Source organism: Cucurbita pepo, chromosome LG20, assembly GCF_002806865.2.
Source record: "Cucurbita pepo subsp. pepo cultivar mu-cu-16 chromosome LG20, ASM280686v2, whole genome shotgun sequence".
NCBI classification, from domain to species: Eukaryota; Viridiplantae; Streptophyta; class Magnoliopsida; order Cucurbitales; family Cucurbitaceae; genus Cucurbita; species Cucurbita pepo.
Genome location: NC_036657.1, coordinates 2,822,057 through 2,841,213, shown reverse-complemented (window position 1 = coordinate 2,841,213; position 19,157 = coordinate 2,822,057). Strand labels below are relative to the sequence as shown.

At 36.0% G+C, this 19,157-nt stretch overlaps 4 protein-coding genes, 1 long non-coding RNA gene and 5 other non-coding genes across 11 annotated transcripts; 9 read left to right on the top strand and 1 right to left on the bottom strand.

Annotated features, from left to right (window-relative positions):
* Window positions 1–715: 715 nt before the first annotated feature.
* On the top strand, window positions 716–2,702 carry LOC111782886 (60S ribosomal protein L32-1-like). Of its 2 annotated transcripts, none has more exons than XM_023663721.1 (4): window positions 716–810; window positions 1,011–1,112; window positions 2,106–2,287; window positions 2,372–2,702. In XM_023663721.1, exons 2-4 carry the CDS (start codon window positions 1,023–1,025, stop codon window positions 2,499–2,501), a joined length of 402 nt encoding a protein of 133 aa, XP_023519489.1. In that variant the 5' UTR covers window positions 716–810; window positions 1,011–1,022; the 3' UTR covers window positions 2,502–2,702. The 2 variants fall into 2 exon arrangements, with proteins under 2 accessions (XP_023519489.1, XP_023519490.1); XM_023663722.1 differs by having other exon boundaries at window positions 794–885.
* On the top strand, window positions 1,177–1,256 carry LOC111783749. The gene has a single exon (XR_002813430.1). It is a non-coding gene; the product is annotated as a small nucleolar RNA U31b (small nucleolar RNA).
* On the top strand, window positions 1,283–1,362 carry LOC111783747. Its single transcript, XR_002813428.1, has one exon. It is a non-coding gene; the product is annotated as a small nucleolar RNA U31b (small nucleolar RNA).
* On the top strand, window positions 1,539–1,614 carry LOC111783737. The gene has a single exon (XR_002813419.1). It is a non-coding gene; the product is annotated as a small nucleolar RNA Z195/SNORD33/SNORD32 family (small nucleolar RNA).
* Window positions 1,698–1,774, top strand: LOC111783738. The gene has a single exon (XR_002813420.1). It is a non-coding gene; the product is annotated as a small nucleolar RNA Z195/SNORD33/SNORD32 family (small nucleolar RNA).
* A 72-nt stretch (window positions 2,703–2,774) lies between the features above and the next one.
* LOC111782885 (membrane protein PM19L-like) lies at window positions 2,775–4,351 on the top strand. Its single transcript, XM_023663720.1, has 4 exons — window positions 2,775–3,683; window positions 3,766–3,985; window positions 4,069–4,114; window positions 4,214–4,351. The coding sequence occupies exons 1-4, from the start codon at window positions 3,572–3,574 to the stop codon at window positions 4,298–4,300; spliced, it is 465 nt and encodes a 154-aa protein (XP_023519488.1). The 5' UTR covers window positions 2,775–3,571; the 3' UTR covers window positions 4,301–4,351.
* Window positions 4,352–4,833: 482 nt separating this feature from the next.
* Window positions 4,834–6,833, top strand: LOC111782884. The gene is made up of 2 exons (XR_002813217.1): window positions 4,834–5,117; window positions 6,593–6,833. It is a non-coding gene; the product is annotated as an uncharacterized LOC111782884 (long non-coding RNA).
* Window positions 6,834–8,229: 1,396 nt separating this feature from the next.
* Window positions 8,230–11,257, top strand: LOC111782882 (eukaryotic translation initiation factor 4E-1-like). Its single transcript, XM_023663719.1, has 5 exons — window positions 8,230–8,675; window positions 10,154–10,319; window positions 10,420–10,545; window positions 10,735–10,800; window positions 10,900–11,257. Exons 1-5 carry the CDS (start codon window positions 8,377–8,379, stop codon window positions 10,948–10,950), a joined length of 708 nt encoding a protein of 235 aa, XP_023519487.1. The 5' UTR covers window positions 8,230–8,376; the 3' UTR covers window positions 10,951–11,257.
* Window positions 11,258–15,037: 3,780 nt separating this feature from the next.
* LOC111783341 lies at window positions 15,038–15,773 on the bottom strand. Its single transcript, XM_023664268.1, has one exon. The coding sequence runs from the start codon at window positions 15,728–15,730 to the stop codon at window positions 15,302–15,304; it is 429 nt and encodes a 142-aa protein (XP_023520036.1). The 5' UTR covers window positions 15,731–15,773; the 3' UTR covers window positions 15,038–15,301.
* A 1,993-nt stretch (window positions 15,774–17,766) lies between these two features.
* Window positions 17,767–17,869, top strand: LOC111783725. Its single transcript, XR_002813408.1, has one exon. It is a non-coding gene; the product is annotated as a U6 spliceosomal RNA (small nuclear RNA).
* Window positions 17,870–19,157: the final 1,288 nt, after the last annotated feature.

Here is a 19,157-nt window from a genome sequence, read left to right as displayed (position 1 = left end):
GAGTAAGAAAATAAAGAAACTTGTGAAAAGGGGGTAAGAAAATAGAGAAACTTCTGAACAGAAATTGTAACAGCTCAAACCCACCCCTAGATATTGTTCTCTTTGGACTTTCCCTTACGAGCTTTCTCTTAAAGTTTAAAAACCCGTATGCTAAGGAATTGTAAGGGCGATAAGTTATTTTTAGCCGATACCCATACATTGTGACAATACAAAGAGTAAAGGATTTAAAACTCTCGACCAAGGTCGAGAGTACTTATTTTATAAGTTAGCTTTATGTTCATAAAATTCATTTGATCTTATAATTCTTAGATATGTCAAGAACGTTCCTCCATCGGATTATTTATGCCACTAGGTTAAAGTTCATTAGATAGTAGAGTCGAACACTTACCCATCGGTCTCAACAAAGTTTAGGTCCCGAACGAAAAAAAAAAAAGGGTAAAGATTTGAATTTATAATTAAAAAAAATACATTAAATTTTAATGTTCCTAGTTAACAAATTTTTTTTGTTGGAGACTTCAATAAAATAGTGGAGGATAGGGACTTCTTGTAAAATAGTTGATTACAGGGACAATATGGATAAATGGCAGCATACAAAGGGTATTTGTGAAAATTTTCCTAATATTAATGTAATGGGCCTTCTGTTAGAATAATGGGCCTGATATTACTAAATCGAGCTGCTGAACAGGGCCCAAGCTCTTCACTGCCGAAGAAATGAAACCCTAATCGACGGGCATTCTCTATATAAACCATTCAGAGCATCAGAGATAAATCGTCGAAGGTGGGGACGGCCAAAGGGAAACCCTAGTAACTGTAAGCTCTTCTCTCCATTCTGCCGCAGGATTTCTTTAGCTGTTCTCCTAGTTCAACTCTTTTCCTTTTCCCTTGGTTGGTAGATTTCATGTTGTAGATCGAGCGTTTATCAATCGCACTGGTTAATCCAGTTTGTTTTTAATTTTGATGGGATTTGTTTCATTTGAGCTGATGGATGAGTACTCGTTGTGAATCTGTAGGTATAAGCAGAAATGGCGGTGCCTTTGCTGTCGAAGAAGGTTGTGAAGAAGAGGACCCAGAAGTTCAAGAGGCCTCAAAGTGATCGAAAGATCTCCGTCAAGGTATTTTAATTTTCTTTGGCTTTTCGTCCCATCTATTTGATTTTACCATAGAATGTGAAATAAGGAAGATGATGATATGTATTGTCGCCCCAGTCTTAGTTGCATCTATTGATGCACGATGGTGACTGACAGAGTATCTGATTTGTGTATACTATTGAATGTGCAATAAGGAAGATGATGATATGTATTGTCGCCCCAGTCTTAGTTGCATCTATTGATGCACGGTGGTGACTGACAGAGTATCTGATTCTTGTTGTTAACAGCACATTTATTCTGATTTGAGTTTAGAAGATACTATTACTTGGTTTCCGGTTTTAATTTTGAATTATATTGGTTGAGGTTTGGTGTCGTTGAATGGATCTGATGATTTATCAACAACCATGCTGACTTGTGTCTTTGGCACTTGTTTTTCCCAAGAGATATGCAACAAGGCGTGATGATGATAACCCATCATTTCTGCACTTGAATGATGATAATCTCATGCACTACCATCTGATCTTTGTTGTACTTTTCCATTCTTTTATTAGTGATAATGCGTTATTTATAAGTAGTTTTGTAGCACGTAGTTTTCCCGGAAGACATACAACTAGGCGTGATGATGATAACCCATCATTTCTGTACTTTAATGATGAATATTTTCATGCACTACCATCTGATCTTCGTTGTATGTTCCATTCTTTTATTAGTTCCATCATCTCTTGAATGATGCATTTTAATTTTTATTTTCTTTGATCATTTAATGTTCTAGCTGGCTATACATATGAAGCCGCCCATGGTATCTAATGTCCAGTCTTTAATATAAATAGCTGGACATCTCGTTTTTAGGGCGAAGATGAATTATGTTCAGGTCTTTGCGACACAGTTTGCTTAAAAACGTATAAGCTTTCTGTTACTTAAACCCTGTGTACAGTTCTGTTGTCTATCTGCCGTCGTCTTTCATATATTGTTGGCGAACAATTCGGCTTTTTCTAATCTCTTTTGTTTATCCAATAGGAAAGCTGGAGAAGGCCAAAGGGTATTGATTCCAGAGTTCGAAGAAAGTTCAAAGGATGTACTTTGATGCCAAATATTGGTTATGGCACCGACAAAAAGACCCGCCACTACTTGCCCAACGGGTTTAAGAAGTTCGTTGTTCATAATGTCAAGGAGCTCGAGATCTTGATGATGCACAATAGGTATTTAGAAACTTCCAATGTGGGACTAAAATTGTTTGTGTATGTAGCCATATGTCTCAAGCTTTTGTGTTCTTTCACCTGTAGGACCTACTGTGCCGAGATTGCTCACGATGTTTCCACAAAGAAGAGGAAAGAGATTGTTGAGAGGGCAGCTCAACTTGATGTGGTAGTCACCAACAAGCTCGCTAGGTTACGCAGCCAAGAGGATGAATAAGCAATTTACATCCTTTATTGCTGTGCTGCTCTCGTCGTGTTTTGTAGTGAAGATTTGGTTAATATATATTTTTTTTGGTTCAAGAGATTTTGATATTTAATGAGTTCTGATGCTTACAATTGTCACATTAACCTTATATTTGGCAACCATAAACTTTGTGGTGTTAAATTATCCTATCTGAGGAACGAAACACATTGCTTGGTTTGGCGCACTCCCCATTTTCTATTTCCAAATTTTAATACAATTGTTTATAGTTTAGTTCGTTTGTATATAATTGTACTTGATTGATCAACTTGTTGAACAAGCTCGTGTTATATTACTGTTCCCTCCCATCTCGTGCAGGTGATTTGGTTCTCAGCTAGTTTTGTTTTATTTCCTGATTGAGCTTGGGTTTCATTATTTTTGAATGATGTAATGTGAAGCAAATGGAATAGGTTATGTAAGCAAAACGAGAATTCAGCAATCATAAATGTTTACTCACTTGTCCATTCTTGTACCTGATTTTACATAAGGAATCCAAAGCCAAACTATCGACTCCTCTTAAGATTACATTATTATTAGAGATGAGCTATAAATGTTCGTTAGGGCATGAGTGGACACCTACCACTTTTTATTGGTCAAAGAATCTAAATTGCTTCAAATTAAGGACTACAAAGATCAAATAATTAAAGCTAATTTGTTGTTTCCATAAAATTTCAATTTCAGTGTCCTAGAACAGGACTGCAGCCTGGATGTGGATATTGGATATTACCTTTCTTACCCTGATACCCAGCAGAATCCACCATTTAGAAGACCAAACTTACAAATGTTGGCAAAGGAAGAATTTTGCATATGCTTTCTTTGCCTTGAACATGAAGCATTGTCCTTCCCTTTACAACTCCAAAGACCCATCCCTCCTTTAGACACTGCAGCCTTAGCAAGCAAAGAACCTCCTGTACCTTCCCTTTTCCATCCCCTTTTATTTATATAACCATCTCACCTCCATTAATCCCCCCAACTTTTGTGCCTTGATTCTTAGGCAACTCCTCATCCTTTTTTGTCCTTCCCCCTTCCAATAATCAGCCGCACAAATGAAACCCATTGCCACTCTGCTTCTGCTGCTTAACTTCTGCATGTTTGCAGTCATTTTGGGCATCGGTGGGTGGGCCATGAACACAGCCATCGATCATGGCTTCGTCATTGGTAAAATCCATCGTGTTTCTTCTTTCTTGTTTCTTTTTTATGTTGCAGCTAGCCTGATGTTACTGTTGTGAGAATCATGCAGGCCCTGGCTTACGACTACCGGCGCATTTCTCACCAATTTACTTCCCCATGGGGAACGCAGCCACTGGTTTCTTTGTGACATTCGCTTTGTTGGCTGCCGTGGCTGGAGCTGCCTCATCAATCTCAGGACTAAACCATATTCGGTCATGGAGTGCTGAAAGCTTAGGCGCAGCATCCTCTGCTGCTGTTTTGGCTTGGTCTCTCACTATCCTTGCCATGGGGTATGTCTCAAACATGTCACAAACCATGAATAACTTAGAATCTTTAAAACTGGACACTGATGTTTTCATATCTGTTTATGCAGCTTTGCTTGCAAAGAGATTGCTCTGGATTACAGAAACACAAGACTGGTGAGAAAATTAAATTTGGTTCTTACCCATCTACGATTTCTTCCCACAATCTAAAAGAATTCCAATGAATTTGCATTTGAATTCATTTTTTCTTTGCAGATAACAATGGAGGCGTTCTTCATAATTCTCTCTGCTACACAGCTAATATACATCTTTGCCATCCATGGTGCTGTTTCCACGAGATGACAACTGAATCATGGAAACATTTCTTTGATATTCATTGCCCATTTTCTTCTTTATTATTTAAAAAAAAAAATCTTAATTATATCTATGAATTATAATGTATTATTAACNTGAATGTGAATAATAAACTTGGTTTGATGAGATTTGATTTTAATTTGTTTGATGAATAATTGAAAGAATCATAATACGTTAAACTCAACTGTCATTTTGCATCGAGAACATTAAACTAGTTATCTTTATTTTGTGGGGATTGGGAGTACGAACACGCGTCATTTGCAGCTGGTTAACTCGTCACGTGCCATTTTTCGGTGGAGATCTCTTAATCTTAACGATGCATTGTAAATGATCCCACCCGATTGAACTCAATATTTTAAAACGTATAAATCATATTCGAGTAATTGAAAAATTACAGTAGCAAATGGAACCAATGCAACGGGAACTATCATAAAACGCTGCCGTTTTGGAAGGGTGGGATTCATTTGAAATGAAGCCACGTCGGACAAATATAAAACAATATAAAAAAAAAACAAAACAACACGAATTTCCTCCTTCCCTCACGGCTCACACACTCTCTCTCCCTCCGTTACTCTGTCTGGTTAGAGTCGTACGGTGGAACAACCCCACTCTCGCCCCTCTCCGCCGATTCTTCAATCGCCATTTTCCTTAAACCCCAAATCCCCTTCCCGCCCCCCCTCTTTTTTCTCCCTCTCTAAAATTTAGGGTTCATAATGTGCTGTCTTTTGCAAGCTCAGGTCCGATCCGCCCATGGCGTTTCCTCTACACTTTTGGAGTTTACTAAGCGCCGTATTATGCCCCCAAGGTAGTTTACTTCTTGTTCGTCAATTTTTCTTCTGCTGTTTGAAGGTTTTTGTCTTTAGATTGACTGCATTTCTCGTTGTTTGGCTAATTTTTACTCTTGTTTTATAGATGGGATTTTGTTGTTTTGGTTAGGTTTTTTTCTGCATCTAATCGTTTTAGGTTAACTGCTTGATTAAATGTGTAGTGTGAAGAGAAAGTGTTTGCCATTATAGCTATAGGTGGAGTACTAAAATATATTTGTGTGCATGATTTTATGGTACTTTATATGTCATGATTTGTGTTTGTTCATCTTTGAAATGCTTGGAGATGAATTGGGTGTTGAATTTAGCAATTTTTTTGTTGGGTTTTCTGCATTTACTGTTATGAACTTTGGTTGGCTTCATTTACGAAGGCATTTGAGAGAGAAATGATGGAATTTCCGTTCTTTATAACCTTACGCCATGTGTTTTAATTCATGTGTTTGTTGTTTTAATTTATAAATATCACTGTCGGACTTATGATTTTGTGTTGATTGGTTTGGTGATTTAAGAACAAGATTGTTTTTGTTGTGTTGTACATTGAAGCTATAGTTTTGAATCTTCAATATGTTTCTCATTGTTCATTGCGTTTCCTCTACATTGTTCATGGAAACAAAATCCTTCAAAGAGTGTGTTTCTTACTATATTTGTTGTGGAGAGAGTCATTATTCAAAGATCTGTTTCTTCTTGTCATGATTTCGAACCACAAATTACTACTATTTTCAAAAGTTTGAGAAGGAGCTCTGTGGTTGTGTGATCCCACATCGGTTGGTAGGATGAAAACCTCTCCCTAGTAGGCACGTTTTAAAACGGTGAGGCTGACGGTGATACGTAAGGGGCCAAAGCGGACAATATCTACTAGCAGTGAGATTGGACTGTTATAGGTTGGTATGATAGCCAGACACCGGGAAGTGTGCTAGCAAAGACGCAGAACCTCCAAGGGAGGTGGATTGTGAGATCTCACATTAGTTGGAGAGGGAAACGAAGCATTCCTTATAAGAGTATGAAAACCTCTCCCTAGTAGATGCATTTTAAAACCGTGAGAGCGATACGTAAGAGGCCAAAACAGACAATATCTACTAGCGGTGAACTTTAGTTGTTACAGCGGTTCCTCTTTAGAGAACGATTGCTTACATAATTTTCAAGGCTGTGATGGTGTAAATGATCAACCGCTTGTCGATTAGCTCTCCCTTTGGACTTCCGCGACGAAGTCTTTTTTTGTAATTACACCTTAAGGATGTCTCATTTAACTTAGACCAGAGTTGTTTTCTTTAGTTCGGTTTTCTTTTTCGTATGCCCTTATATTCTTTCATGATTTTCTCAAAGAGCTGCCATGAAATGAATGGTGTCATCTTGATTCCCATTACTGTGTTCCATGCTCAATGAAGTGCTTTTATGAATGGTGTCATCTTTCTTGAACCTCAAAAACTCTCTGTGTGTTCAATCTGTGCTGTGGTAGGTTGAGATACGGAAGCCATAGTTGGTGTAAGATTGATGCAGCAGCTTGTTGGTGAAGAGGATTTGGCCGATTGGAAGGGCACCGTAGGGGATTTTTTGTTGCATTGGTTGATATATATTCAGGTTTGGCAGAGGGAATGAAGCCACTGGTCCGCTGAGTATAGTGATGTATGTATGTATGTATGTATGTAATACATTGGATCTTATTTCTTCATCAATTTCAATTTCAATTTCCATTTCCATATCTTCATCTTCCACCTTTTTCTTTGCCTGATATATAAAACTGATAAAGATTCTACCATCGACCTCGACTAGTCATGAGGCTTCTCTCGAAACAACAAGAGTTTGTTCATCAAATGTACCGTGAGAGATTCCTTTCTATGAAATTAAGCGTATTTAGAACATGTTCGAGAGTCATTTGGAAGCACTGAATCACTTCCTGTCGTGCTCAAAATCATTTCCAAACATAGCTATGATTTTGATTGTTTTAAAATCGCTTAAAATTTTTAAATGTAACACTAAATTGATTGCAATTGGGTCATTGCAATTACAGGTGATTTTGATGTTCTTTTTTTGTTAAGAGAATTTTAATGTGATGTCCCACATTGGTTGGGGAGGAGAACAAACCACTGTTTATAAGGTGTGGAAACCTTCCCCTATCCCCTACCAGACGCGTTTTAAAGCCTTGAGGGGAAGCCCGAAAGGAAAAGCCCAAAGAGGACAATATCTGCTAGCGGTGGATCTGGGTCGTTACAAATGGTATCAAAGCCAAACACCGGACGATGTGCCAGCCTTCTCGCCCTTCCCCGAAAGGCGTAGACACGAGGCGATGTGCCCGTAAGGACGCTGGGCCCCAAAAGGGGGTGGATTTGGGGGTGGTCCCACATTAATTGGAGGAAGAAAAGAGTGCCAGCGAGGATGCTGGAACCCGAGGGGGGGGGGTGGATTGTGATGTCACACATTGGTTGGGGAGGAGAACAAACTACCATTATAAGGGGGTGTGGAAGGAAACCTTCACCGGTAGGAGAACAAACTACCATTTATAAGGGTGTGGAAACCTTCCCTAGGGGAGGAGAACAAACTACCATTACAAGGGGGTGTGGAAGGAAACCTTCCCCGGGGGGAGAACAAACTACCATTATAAGGGGGTGTGGAAGGAAACCTTCCCCGGAGGAGAACAAACTACCATTTATAAGGGTGTGGAAGGAAACCTTTCCCGGGAGGAGAACAAACTACCATTTGTAAGGGTGTGAAAACCTTCCCCAATACCGGTTTTAAAGCCTTGAGGAAACCCCTAAGCCCAAAAGGATCTGGGTTATGGTTCAAATTTAGTTTTTTAAGTTTGAAACTACTTGTAATTTAATTTTTTTTTCTTTATAATTAGATTAATTTAAATGAGTCAATTAGTTGTCCTATTTCAAAATAACGAATTAAAGGAAAATGTCCTGGAATAATTTTAAGAAATAAAAAAAACAATAAACAAATTAACTAAAAATAAGGCTTCTTGAGTTTTTAAATAAAGTATAAATGCTTGTTATTTTTGTATATTTTTTTAATAAATATAATAAAAATATTAATATATTAGATTTTATTTATATTGTTCTATCTATTAAGTATTTAGTTATATATTTGTACTTCCATTACCATATAAAAGTCGGGAAGGGAATCCTACTGAAGGCTGATTCAAACGCCTAACAGAAAATTCGAGGGCGGTGCCATTTTTTCGGTTTCTTCCATTGATTCGATTCTTCAGATACGCTCGATCCCACGAGTAGTCAACGAAAAATGGTAGTCGAAGAGACGATCAAAGCTACATCGATGGAAGATCTTTCTAATTCCATCGCAAATCAAAACCCTAGGGGACGAGGCAATGAGGAAGATGAGGATCTTGAGGAAGGAGAGATCGTCGGCGACCACGACTTGGACTCCTCCAATTTATCGGCAGCGATAGTGCATCAGCCTCACCCTCTGGAGCACCCTTGGACTTTTTGGTTCGATAACCCATCCGCCAAGTCCAAGCAAGCCACCTGGGGTGCGTCTATCCGACCGATATATACCTTCTCTACCGTGGAGGAGTTCTGGAGGTAGAATTTTTCTTTTCGTTTCTTTTCTTTTTTTTGATAACTTCCTCTTGTTTTCGATTCTTTTGTTGTTGCCGTTTCTTGGTCCGCTTTATGTTTTTTTTTTTTTTTTTTTTTTTTTTTTTTTTTTTTTTTTTTTTNGAAATTTAGGAAGCTTCGGGCAAAAGGTTCGATACTGCTTTTGGAAATTTAATATTCTTCTATGTTTTTTTAGCGTTTTAGTTGTGTTGGTCTTGTTGTATTTAATTCGAAATCAGCTGAGCCAAAGAGGGGATTATGATTGTGAGGGCTGGAGAGAGGGGACTTGCTGATGGAGAAAATTGGGTAGAACATTTATTTTCTTATCGCAGGTCTTGAATGGATACTGATGTTCTTTGATATATGCATGAAGCTACGGGGAAAAATCTACGTGGTGCTATTTCTGCTCTTGTTTTTTTGTGTATTTCAGAACTTGATCGGGAGCTCTGTTGGAGACTTTATTTTTGACGTTCATGTAGATTATATTTGTGAATATTCTAAAGTTTAGTACGAATTACTTCGATTATGTGTGTCTAAACCTAAGAATTAGATATAAATAAGTTACAAGTGCAAGCAAGTTACTAGGAAATTTCTTTGAATTTATAGAAACAGTCACTTCTGCTAATTTTGGACGAGTTTGGACCATCATTTGCTGTTGAAGTTTTCTAATCGTTTTACCATCTTTGCCTCCTATACTCTTGTTCACTCTGTTTTGTTCTGTGGTGTTCACTGATTACTTGAGTTTTTGCATTCATAAATCAGAATTTGAATAAACTATGCTATTGAGTTGAGTTCAAGTCATGGTGGTCATTGGCTGCCTACTTGGATTTAATATTTTGGCGATCAAATATAGTTACCCCATGGCTGACCTTTGAGAATAGTTGAGGTGCATTGTTAGCTCGCTTGGACACTCTTAAATTCCGTTTGATAGACATTTGAATTTATGTTTCCGAAAATTGTGCTTGGTTTCTAATAATTTATTTACGATGGTCTCCATTTCTCTTGTTATATTTGAATTCTTATTCAAATTCCCAAAACAAAAACAAGTTTTTAAGAACTATTTTTTTTTAGTTTTCAAAACTTTGCTTGAATTATTCAAATGCATTGTAGAGAGTAGAGAACAAAAGAAAGGAACTCATAGATGGTACTAATGTTTACCAGCTTAATTTTAAAAAATCAAATGGTTATAAAATGAGGGCCTTTGATATCCATTTTATTATACTTTTAAATAGAATAGAAAGTTAGGTAAAGCATTTACGTGTGGTTTGCTGAAATGTTTCAATCTAGATACTTAGTCTGTTGCTTTAACAAATAATTTAAAAGCCTTAATTTGAAGATGGATTGGTTTTAGGGGCCCTTCATTACTTGAAACTATAAATGGTTGCCTCGTGTAGACATTTCTATCATTTTTACAGCAGTTTCTACTGGCATACAGTGCTTAATTTTCTTTTTCCTGCATTTAGTGTTTACAACAATATTCATCATCCAAGCAAATTGGCGTTGAGGGCAGATTTGTACTGCTTTAAACATAAAATTGAGCCTAAATGGGAGGATCCTGTCTGTGCGAATGGAGGGAAATGGACTGTAAACTTTTCAAGGGGCAAATCTGATAATGGCTGGCTATACACGGTACTACCTTGAATTGCATGTTCAATTTGGAATGTAAACAAAGATATTCAGGACTGGTTACTATTATTATTTTTCTAAAAAAATAAATTACTTCAAACAGCTGCTTGCTATGATCGGAGAACAGTTTGATTGTGGTGATGAAATTTGTGGAGCTGTTGTCAACGTTAGATCTGGGCAGGATAAAATATCGATTTGGACTAAGAATGCTTCCAATGAAGCGGCGCAGGTAATAGCCACCAGACCAATAATTTATATATATAGCCCACTAGATTTTCTCCAGCATAATATGCTCTACATTAATACAATACTTTATCCCGGCACACGCAATGAACTGCATTTATGAACAATAAATTGTCGGGATCTATGTATTCATCAGTTAAATGTCTCTGCTTCCTACTCTCTATTTTCTGGCTAGGCGAGCATTGGGAAGCAGTGGAAGGAGTTTCTTGATTACAATGATAGCATTGGCTTTATATTCCACGTATGTATGCTGCTGTTATATAGTTTTATTTACATTTCTCATGGTTTTAACTCAATCTTTTGTTTCATGTTTCTGGTACCATGTTGTTTTCTCGTTCAGGACGATGCAAAGAAGTTTGACAGGCATGCGAAGAACCGATATACGGTGTAATATGGTTTCTAGCACGTATCATGGGAGGAGGATACTCATCCTATTTGAGCAAAGCATGCCTGCCTCAGCATGTAAAAGGTTGAGCTATGGCTTCTTCCTTTAGTTTCAACTCCCCACTCCCCCCAAAGCCAACCACGCCACCAAGAGAAAAAGTGGTTTTATTCGGTAAACAATGTTTTGTGTGCGATTAGGAATTTTATGTGGAGCAGATTCTTGTTCTGTACATGACGGCTTTAGTATGAGATGGATGGAACGGAATGCTTTTTCTATAATCAAAATGATATTGGCTTCGTCTGAGTTTATTATATTTCTCTCTCTCATTGCATTTTCCTTTGTGTTCATTTCTAAACTAAATTATTTTACAATTGGTTAGAAAAAAAAAATTAAATACCAATGTCCATAGACAACATTTCCTAAAAAGATTACCCCTTTTGAAAGAAATACTATTAATTTTTGAATTTCTTCCCTTAAAATTTGTAACTGAAAAGTTATGAGTGGATAAGACGGGTCCTGGAGCAAGGCCCCACCCCCAGGTTCAGAGCTATGAAACTTTCCCGCCATCTCCCTCTCGTCCTCCAGAATCTCCGTCTTCAAGACTGGTTTGGCTTCTGAAGCAAACAATCGGCCGATAAGAGCAATGGGGATACAGGGGCTCTGAAATCAATAATGGTGCCGATCCATCCATATTAAGGATTTGGAGGGTTCCTTCTGTGGCGATCCGTACCTATTCTTGGCTCCATTAAGGCGCTTTCTCCTGCAGCAAGGAGCACTGCAATGGCCTTCCCACCTCCAAGTATCTATCTCCATTCTCTGTGCTTTCTTCGGGACTTCGCCTTTTCTTTTCTATTGGGTCAATGTTATTTCATTGCTGACGACTTCTTTTCCTGTATTAGTTACTATACTTGCATGCATGCCCGATATCTGGGATACCCAAGAAATGATGATGTTGATGTATTTCCTGTTTCTGAATTTTGCAATCAGAGTAATGGTATGCATCTCTCAATTCTGATGAACCATTTGTTGCTTGTGTGCTGATTGCTGTTCATGAATGTGGAAGAGGAGTTCTTACTCTGGGCTTAAGCCGGAAAGCAATGATGAACAGGAGAACAACCAAAAAATTTGTGGCCTAAAAAATGCAGCTGTTGCAAAAGGAAAGCCTCCCCCCATGAAAGCATTCAAATGGTATGTCCTCTTATGCAACTCTTTTACTAATAGTTGATATCTTATTCAGGACAATGTGAGAACCAAGCATTTGTGTATGGATATCTTGAGCTGTGGAATCCTTGCAGACCACTTTTATGCATTTGTTTAAATAGAATTCTTTGTTGTTTTTGTTGGGGGCTGGAGTTTAATTTACTTTGCTCATGAACTAGATGAAACTGAAGAAGGGAAATTTGGACCCAACATTTCTCATTTAAGTCATTACTCAGACGTAGCAGAAAATCAATGGAACCATTGGTTTCAGTAATATCATATTATCATTTCGATTCTCTTCGGGGTCTCGAGCCAGTCGTCTCCAAGCCCCTTTGGTTGATGTTTTCAAAACAGCAATACCAACAGTTTAAACATACATCAAGATCATGGACATTTTCTTTGTTACTAGATTCATCATCTTGAACTAAGTCTGAGGAAGCTCAGAAGAGAAAGACCAAACAGAACAATATCTGCTAGCAGTGGACTTGAGCAGTTACCGTATGAACTTCAGCCAATGTGCTTACATACGAAATAATCACTAGATCGATATTTAAGCAGATCCTTTTCAATGCCTGCCAAGGCATAGTCCTTTCTTTGTAGATATCCACTCCATTTTGTTTTCGTTTGAATGTGAGTATCAACAGTCTCATCTGTTCTTGCTTCTCACCTGCTACTTATATTTCAAGACTGATATGATTGATTTGATTTTAGAGGTAACAAGAGCTCATAAATGGTTGAATCTGGGATAGCTCCACGCGTTTCGGCTTCGTTGCAACCTGCTGCTTTTCTTTTGCTTCAAGTCTCATCTGTGAGTATAACTGTTTTCCCAATCAATCAATAAATCATATTCTTGAAACATCAGTTATAGGAATGAAGTTACTCTGTCACCATTGCTTCTGATCCTTTTCTTTGCTTTATTGATAATATTTCCTTTCTGGATATAAATGTTCCATCCCAAAGTGCATGCATATGCGAACAACTGAGGTGATTTATATATAGCAAGTGAAACCGAATGTTCTGCATGCAATTTTTGATAACTCTGCTTAAGAAAGGAAAACCATAAACATGAAACCTCATTTACCTTCACATTTGTTAAAACAATAAAAACAAAAAGAATTACCAAACAACTGACTATTTGATATCAAACCATAAATTAAAGACTTTTATCCAAGTTCTAAGTGAGGTGGGTTAGACTTGTTTATTGAATTGTTTATATATATATATATATATATATATATATATATATATATAGATGGGTTAGACTCATTTGAACTTTGTTTATTGAATTGTTGTTTATACGCTCTACTCGATCTTCTCTAGAATGTGTTTGTTCTTTTTGTCAACCGTTTGTATGTTTGAATTCTAAACTAATTGAGTTGATAAAACTCAAAACATAATGGTATAGATTAAAACGAACTTTTATAAATGTATTAATTTTCACCATCTAGATTTTACTTGAAAAAACTTATTTTATCCACAGAAAAATTTATAATTCTATCAATCAGATTTAACTTTTTTTAAGTGAATTTGTTTAGGTTTTGAATTTGAAAATTGCTCGTACTTTTAAAAAATTGTGTATTATTTAAAGCAAGGAATATAGATGATATAATTGAGAGTATTAATCGAATTTGAAGTTTTAGTTGATATAATTATTAGTTTAGAGTTATAAATTGATTTTTTTTTTCAAAATAAAAAAAATAAAAAAGTTGGTAAGTAGGATAACGAAAGTCCCACCAATCATATTGAATATAAAAAGCTCAAAACCAAAATGATTGTTAGTTCCTTTTACCAACACGCAACTCTCTCTCTCCCCTCCCTTTAATTTCCTTCATCTATAATATTATAAATTAGTTTTTAAAATTAAATATACAAAAATTTATAATGTAATTAAATTTAGATATATATTAAGTAGTTTATCAAATTATACTTCTATTTGTGTTTTGAAAAAGAAGACTTTGTTATTTTTAAAATTTTTATAGTATTTTAAATATATTTATGAAAAATAAAGAAGATAATAATAAACTAGAATAATTATCAAATTGGTCGATAATCTTTTCTTCTCTCCAACAATGTTTTTGTAGATTTAGAAAATTCTATGGTGGATAAGAATGTATTCGGGAATCCGGGATATACTCATTCTAGAGTTCAAAATTATCCTTATTTATATATCAAAATATTAATTAAAAATGGGCATTTATCATTTACTAGAATGAGTTTTGTATTTTCAAGACTGATGTATACTTTTGTTCTTGAAAAAGAAATATTTTTAATTTAAGAACACGACGTCATCGATCCTTCTCTCACAATTGATTTTTCCAATAAAACGCCTCATCTTGCAACTGCTCGAACTTCCTATTATCTTTTCCCATGCAAAGTATAACAAACCGTCCATTTTTTTTAATGCTTCTGATTGTTCCACATCATCATTATTTAATTCATTGGTTCTCTTTTCGTTTTCTTAATTGTCTATACTTTTAATCATAATGTAATCATATGACACCTCAAGTTCATGCTCGCTTATTATCTCTTTATTATAATGTTTTTATTATATATTTTTTAAAAAAAACTTTAGGATTAATTCAATATCTCTTCAAAATTCATAGTTATTCCATACAATCCTAAATAAAATATANAATATTGACTTTTGTTTTCAAAAACTTTTTAAAGTTTTTTCTCTTGATCCACACTCACATTAAAAATATAATAATTTCAATCAGATGTAATGAAAATTATAAAACTAGAATTAACATTTTTATAAAGAATGTGAATATAAAAACAAAACTTCCAATGTATATTTAATAAATAATCAAATAAATAAATAAAAACGGAGCGTCTAATATGTGCAATAGCCGTAATGAACAAGTAATCTGGTTGGGAGAGATCGTCAAATCTTCGAAACCAAATCCCTCCCTCAAAAATTTCATAAACTCATCATTTTTTTTTTCTGTAAGAAAATGAAAATACAACTTTCAATTTTGATTATTTGGTAAAATCGATCATTTCACCAACAACGAATCCCCAAATTATAATTTAATTTGATCGAGGAGAAGCAGAGCGAAGAAGCCTTTTAGCGTTCGTCGCGGTTTGATTTTCCGCTTCCGAATTTGTGTATCTATCTAGAAATTCATCAGAGATTCGATTACCGTCCTCATTCCGATCACGTTTCTAAGAATCCGGTCATCCGAAGGATCGAATTCCTTACTCGTCTCAAATCTCGTCCTTTCAGCGTCCTTCCATTCCCAGTACAAACAGAGAACGCCATTTTCCCTGCCATTCGCCTCTCCGCCACCACATGCGGCGGAATCATTTCCTCTTCGTCCATTTCATCCTCTTCCTCCGTCGTCCTCCGTCGGTTTCTTTCCGGAATCCCTACCGGAAGCGAACTCGCCATTACCTTCTTCGACAGCCGTCCACCATCGCGCACCGTCCGCTGTTGATACTTATTTCGCGGCGCTACAACCATTCCTCCGCGGCCGTTGAAGTTAAAGAAATCCTCGCCGCAATCGTCGTCGTCGGCACGGTGGAGGTAACGGCGGTGGTCGAGATCGGAGAAAATCACTTCGGATTCCTGGAATTCTTCGGCCATATACGATTGAAGTGAAGAGAAATGGAACAGTAGAAAGGCGAAGATGAAGGGGCCAGTATTTATAGAGAGGGAATCGGAGCAGACTCGGCTCGGCTCCGAGTCGTACTGAGCACACATTTTCAAATACTTTTTTCTCTTTTTTCAATAAAAGGAGAAATGACGTCACAATATAGTTGAGTGGGCCCCATGTCTTCTCATTATTATTATTTTTAGGAAATATTATTTATTATGTTTGTTTTTTTTTTTTTAAAGGCTAAAGGGCTCCGTTACTTGTGGGCCACGGAGTTGCAAGCTGTTGGCTTGCATAGGTAAGTCATTGACCTGACAGAAATTTGCTGTCCACGTGTCCCATTTTTTCTGCCTCCCACATTAATTATTACTTATTTATTCCCAAACATGTCCTCCTTCCACCCAATCTTTTCCAATTTTCATTATTATTTCAAATTAAATATTTTAATTTTGTTGATTATACCGATTTTATTTATTAATGATTTTTTTAAACTTCAATTTTATTTCATTTTATGTTGTATTTAATATATCAATAAAGTTTTTATTTTTTATTTTTATTTTTTTATGTTTTAGTTTACTTACTTTTACGGTTTTATCACAAGGGTGAGAGGGAAAAAGAGAAAAATAAGGAGTAAAAAATAATAAAATAAAAAATAAATAAAAAACTCGTGACACTAAAGAGATTTATGCGTGACTTCATTTATTTCTTTTTCAATTTTATAAAAAAGTGTTTTTTTATTTATTTTTAATTTGAATAGAATTCTTAAATATTCTTAAATATATAAATACGTATACATGTATGTACGTACATACATATACATTCGTGGAAGAAAATAAATATAATGAAAAGATAATAACAATTCGAGCACCCTTTCCAGAAAAAGAAAAAAAAAAGCATAAATCAACTAAAAGTGTTTGAATTGAAACAATTGATTCGATTACGTGATAGCTAACAATTGCGGCTAAACTCACCACGTCGGAGAGATAAAAAATTGTACGATAGCGACGATGAGCTGGTCCCATGAGATATTTTATCCCATTTCTTTGGAGATCCACACGCTATGTAGCATCAGAATATGATAACTCTCTCATAGTTCGACACGTAGCTTGATTTTCTTGTCAGGGTCACCGCCACTAGCTTTAGTATATTGTGTTGTACGAAATTATTAGGTTTATAATTACCTATTCATAAAAATAAAATATTTTTAGAAAAAGTAAACAATAAACTAATATTAAAATTTATTAAAAGTATATAAAAAATAAATGAAACAAATCTGTATAATGAATCCAATTCAACCTTTACAAAATTCTTTGGATAAGATTTTAAAGTTTCACGTCTTTGAAAAGCATTTTTGGGGGAAAATGACAGCTGTTGCTTTTCATATTATTTTATGTTAATCTTCCCTTTCAATATAATATAGTTTGTGGGTATTTTATGATGAGGTGTTAGGATGATGAAAGTCCCACGTCGACTAAGTTTATAATCAATAAATACTTTCTCCATTGGTATGTAGCCTTGTGGGGAATCCCAAATTAAAACCATGAAAGTTTATACTCAGAAGGGACAATATTATACCATTGTGGAGAGTCGTGTTCCTCTAACATGAGAAATAATGTAAATCATAGATATAAATTTCAATATCTAAAAAAACAAACTATTTTTTTAAGTTATAAAGATAAAAGTAAAATGCTATATTTTATTTTTATTTATGATGTTATCGAAAAAATAATACTTATTTTAGTGATTATAAATTAGTTTTATTCCAAAAGTAGATGGGAGTTTGTAATTTAATTTAATTTAATTTATTTAAATTATGAAATTTGAAATAATTTATGTCAAATAGAGCATAAATAAAATGTTCAAATTTTAATGCCTTTTGACATGTGAATGAATAACGAAAATAAATATTACTTCTTAGTAAATAACAATAAATATGGGCCTGTGCACGGCCCAATCTCTTACGTCCCACATCGCTGAATTTGAAAGATAATAAGCGTTTATATTGTGGAGGCGATATGGAGTGCGTGTCCCTTCGGGGACATCTGATAAAATTGGAACGATACAGAGAAGATTAGCATGGCCCCTGCGCAAGGATGACACGCACAAATCGAGAAATGGTCCAAATTTTTTTTTCTAAATTACCAAGTGCTGTGATTTTACGATCTTACCCCTCCCCGATTTATCGCTCTCTCTGGCTGTTGAGAGCTCGCTTGGAGTGAAGAGGTATCCATGGCTTCCTTCATAGTCGTCGTCTTCTTCCAACGCCGTAGTATTCATCGGTTTCTATTTAATTATTGGTTTTCTAGCAATTTGGTCTGAAACAACTGATTTGGGTGCAGAAAAGGTTGAATTGGTGCATTAGGGTTACGTCTCCCTTCCTGATTCTCTGTTTTCCTATGCCTTTGTTTTAAACAATCTATGAGGGGTTGTTGCTTTGCAGGAGTTTGATTTTGGTGCTTTATCATTTTCTTTTCCTACGATTAGGGATTCGTTCATGGTATTTAGTTTCTCAGTGTTCAATTGAGCCAACTTTTCGGTGTGCTATGTGTTCCGCTTGACTCTTATTTGTAGGTTATGAATTGAATACGTTTCTTGTACCATGCTTGGCCATGGAATTTGATTTGGACAAAAAGCTCTAAAATTGGATCTGGGTTTATGTAGAAAAGGATGTTCTGGGATTTCTGTTTATCTGAGATTTGTAAGAATGAGCATGGAGAGAGTTAGTTTCCTCTGATCATAAGCACCAATTTGTTCATTCGGCTCGAACTGTGACAACAACATCTAATGATCCAAAACATACCTTGGATTTTTTTGCTTCTGCCCCACAGCAGAGGAGAAGTAATTGTCACACTCCAGATCAAGAACGGATGAACTCTATCCTTGCTGGTACTCGATCCTCTAAAATCGACGTGGGATCTCAGCACTATAGGCCTCCGAAAGACTGCCCGGCCATGGCTATTTGCTCGTCTTTCTAAAATGGAAAAGGAAGGCTGTTTCTTAAGGCGTGCCAACCTTCTGGGCGGGACTCCATGTTTGGGATCTCTTGCACTGGTACTCCTCCAAAGGGTATTAGGAATCACAGACCCTCGAGGTCTCCACAATGGTAAGATATTGTCTATTTTGAGTATAAGTTCTAGTGACTTTGTTTTTTGTTTCCTCAAAAGGTCTCATTACCGATGGAGATGTATTCCTTACCTATAACCCATGATCAACCCCTTAATTAACTGATGTGGGACACTTCTCCCAACAATCCTCAACAAAGAATTGGTGAATGTTGTTCTTACCGTAGGTGGCACTTTAGAAGGAAGGAAGGTCCGGATCGAAAAATGTATAGATATCTTCTTCCTGAAAGATTCACAGATTCACAGGAGAGTTCATGAATGAATGTGAATGAGAATAAGAAAAAGTAGCAGTCAT

Excerpts from the sequence above, each read along its gene's own strand:
- LOC111782886 (XM_023663721.1), top strand. The coding sequence starts at position 1,023 with ATGGCGGTGCCTTTGCTGTCGAAGAAGGTTGTGAAGAAGAGGACCCAG. Across the intron at positions 1,113-2,105 it reads ATCGAAAGATCTCCGTCAAG|GAAAGCTGGAGAAGGCCAAA; the intron begins GTATTTTAATTT and ends TTTATCCAATAG. Across the intron at positions 2,288-2,371 it reads ATCTTGATGATGCACAATAG|GACCTACTGTGCCGAGATTG; the intron begins GTATTTAGAAAC and ends TTTCACCTGTAG.
- LOC111782885 (XM_023663720.1), top strand. The coding sequence starts at position 3,572 with ATGAAACCCATTGCCACTCTGCTTCTGCTGCTTAACTTCTGCATGTTT. Across the intron at positions 3,986-4,068 it reads CTCACTATCCTTGCCATGGG|CTTTGCTTGCAAAGAGATTG; the intron begins GTATGTCTCAAA and ends CTGTTTATGCAG. Across the intron at positions 4,115-4,213 it reads ATTACAGAAACACAAGACTG|ATAACAATGGAGGCGTTCTT; the intron begins GTGAGAAAATTA and ends TTTTCTTTGCAG.
- LOC111782882 (XM_023663719.1), top strand. The coding sequence starts at position 8,377 with ATGGTAGTCGAAGAGACGATCAAAGCTACATCGATGGAAGATCTTTCT. Across the intron at positions 8,676-10,153 it reads ACCGTGGAGGAGTTCTGGAG|TGTTTACAACAATATTCATC; the intron begins GTAGAATTTTTC and ends TCCTGCATTTAG. Across the intron at positions 10,320-10,419 it reads ATAATGGCTGGCTATACACG|CTGCTTGCTATGATCGGAGA; the intron begins GTACTACCTTGA and ends TACTTCAAACAG.
- LOC111783341 (XM_023664268.1), bottom strand. The coding sequence starts at position 15,730 with ATGGCCGAAGAATTCCAGGAATCCGAAGTGATTTTCTCCGATCTCGAC.